The sequence below is a fragment of the Brachypodium distachyon genome, chromosome 5 (assembly GCF_000005505.3).
Source record: "Brachypodium distachyon strain Bd21 chromosome 5, Brachypodium_distachyon_v3.0, whole genome shotgun sequence".
In the NCBI taxonomy this organism is placed as follows: Eukaryota; Viridiplantae; Streptophyta; class Magnoliopsida; order Poales; family Poaceae; genus Brachypodium; species Brachypodium distachyon.
The window spans coordinates 24,567,218-24,569,150 of NC_016135.3; the positions used below are offsets into that span (position 1 = coordinate 24,567,218).

General features: G+C 52.6%; 1 protein-coding gene across 1 annotated transcript; it reads right to left on the reverse strand.

Annotated features, from left to right (window-relative positions):
- Positions 1–292: 292 nt before the first annotated feature.
- Positions 293–1,725, reverse strand: LOC100843319 (trinucleotide repeat-containing gene 18 protein). The gene is made up of 2 exons (XM_003580509.3): positions 1,407–1,725; positions 293–1,060 (listed from the first exon to the last, which is right to left on the reverse strand). The coding sequence occupies exons 1-2, from the start codon at positions 1,605–1,607 to the stop codon at positions 599–601; spliced, it is 663 nt and encodes a 220-aa protein (XP_003580557.2). The 5' UTR covers positions 1,608–1,725; the 3' UTR covers positions 293–598.
- Between the last annotated feature and the right edge of the window lie 208 nt (positions 1,726–1,933).

Here is a 1,933-nt window from a genome sequence, read left to right on the forward strand (position 1 = left end):
TGTGCACATCATGGATCTACATCTACTCCTACAACGTTAGCTAAGCTTGCCTATAAGTGGTACAGTGGAAAATACCCCTTGTAAAATGCCTTGTGTAGAATGAAATCGATCGGTATTGATTTCGCCACCAAGATCCAGTTCAGTTTTTTCTTCCATTCAAAAATAAAAGACTATAGCTGGCAACCAATTAATTACCCAAAGATAACTTTGGCCATGAATGATTGCGCATATCTCACATTGGTAATCTTTGCACATCCAAGTATTAATTGAAGGAACGGACGAAAGGAAATACTACTAGCAAATAAATGAACCGATTGAAGATGTTTTCCAGCTAGCATATCAGTTTGTACAGCTAGGAGACTTGATGGAAAAACAAAAAACGAAGGAATTGATAAAAGTCCAACTTTCATATCTGAGATTTGATCCTACGATCGACCATGAGTTTCTAATATAGAACAGGTAAAATTGTTTTTTTGGGATATTCTAAAAACTTCTCAAGAGAGATGAGCAGGAGCAATAAATTGGCTGGTTGGAAAAACATTTTTTCCAAAAAAAAACTATTCTTCTCCTCCATGGTATCTGTCGAAACCGCGTATGTTCACTCGGTTTCGTCGGCGGCGGCATTCAAGTCGATCCTGGGCTTCTTCCCGCTGGCGTCGGCGGACTTGGCGGCGAGCGGCGGCACCATGGCGTGGCAGCGCGGGCACTTGGGGTCGGCCTCGACGATGAGCACGTAGGTGAGGCAGGACGCGCACGCGGCGGCGCGCATGGAGGGCGGCGACGCCGTCGTGGTTGCAGGAGGCGAGCGCAGGCGCTTGCCCACGGAGGAGGAGGACGAGGATGAGGTCGACGCGGAGGAAGACGACGAAGTGGGTTGCGAGGCGGCGGAGCGGGCGGCGGTGGCGCGCTCTAGGGCGGAGCGGACCATGTCCAGGGTGCAGACCGCGGCGGAGGTGGTCACCGCGGCGGCCGGAGGAGGAGGCAGGCTGAGGTCCTTGCGGCCGCCGCCGCCGCCGCCTTGGACGGCTTGGTTGCGGGGAGTCAGGAACGTCTTCCCGGACTGCAAGAAGACAAGGAATTTTGGCAAGTAATTAGAAACTGACCAACATCAAGTTATGATGAACAACAAGAAGAAAAAAACTCGTGTAATCCAATAGTGCGATTGGTATGCATGCAGGAATTTGATACTCTGATATGTGGAGAAAATTCTAAAACAGACTATGATTCGGCAGTTGAACGAACCCATAAAAATCTCCGATCGGAGAAAAGCAAATCCCTAAATTCATCTCGACGCGCATATATTCAGACACGAACAAGACCAAAAACGACAGGAAGAAGAACAGAGCATGCAGACATAACACGAACAGGCGAGAGATATATCAAAATTCAAAAGGGATCAAAATTACCGTTAGGTCAAGCCGTCTCTCCCAGCCGGCGGGCACCTTGACGTCGAGGTCGACCACCTCGTCGTCCCCGCTGCTGACGGCGTCGCCGCCGCACCCGCCGAGCAGATCCATCGTCACCATCTCCGGCCGGGCGCCGCCCCTCTTCCCGGCCTCCCCGCGCAGCAGCCTCGCGATCGAGCCCACCTCCGCCGCCATGGCCATGGCAATCAACTTCCCTCCTGCGGCGCTAGTTCCAAGCCTCTGCTTCTTCTTCTCTCTCTCCGTGTGGAACTTTGTTTTGTTTGTTTGTTCCGCAGAGACTGCAGGGTTCGGTGCGGTGGGGCGCGGCTATATATACCGGGAGCGCGCCGGCGTGCCCGACAGCTGGAGCCCACGCGTCAGGGACGGGGGCGCTAATAAATGATCGCTATTAATTGGCATCGTTGGGAAATGGTTGGAGAAATATTCAATGGCAATTACTGCTCAATATTTTGGGGGGGGGGGGGGGGGGGTGGTGCGAGGCGAGGCCGGGAAGGTTTGCTTCTGCT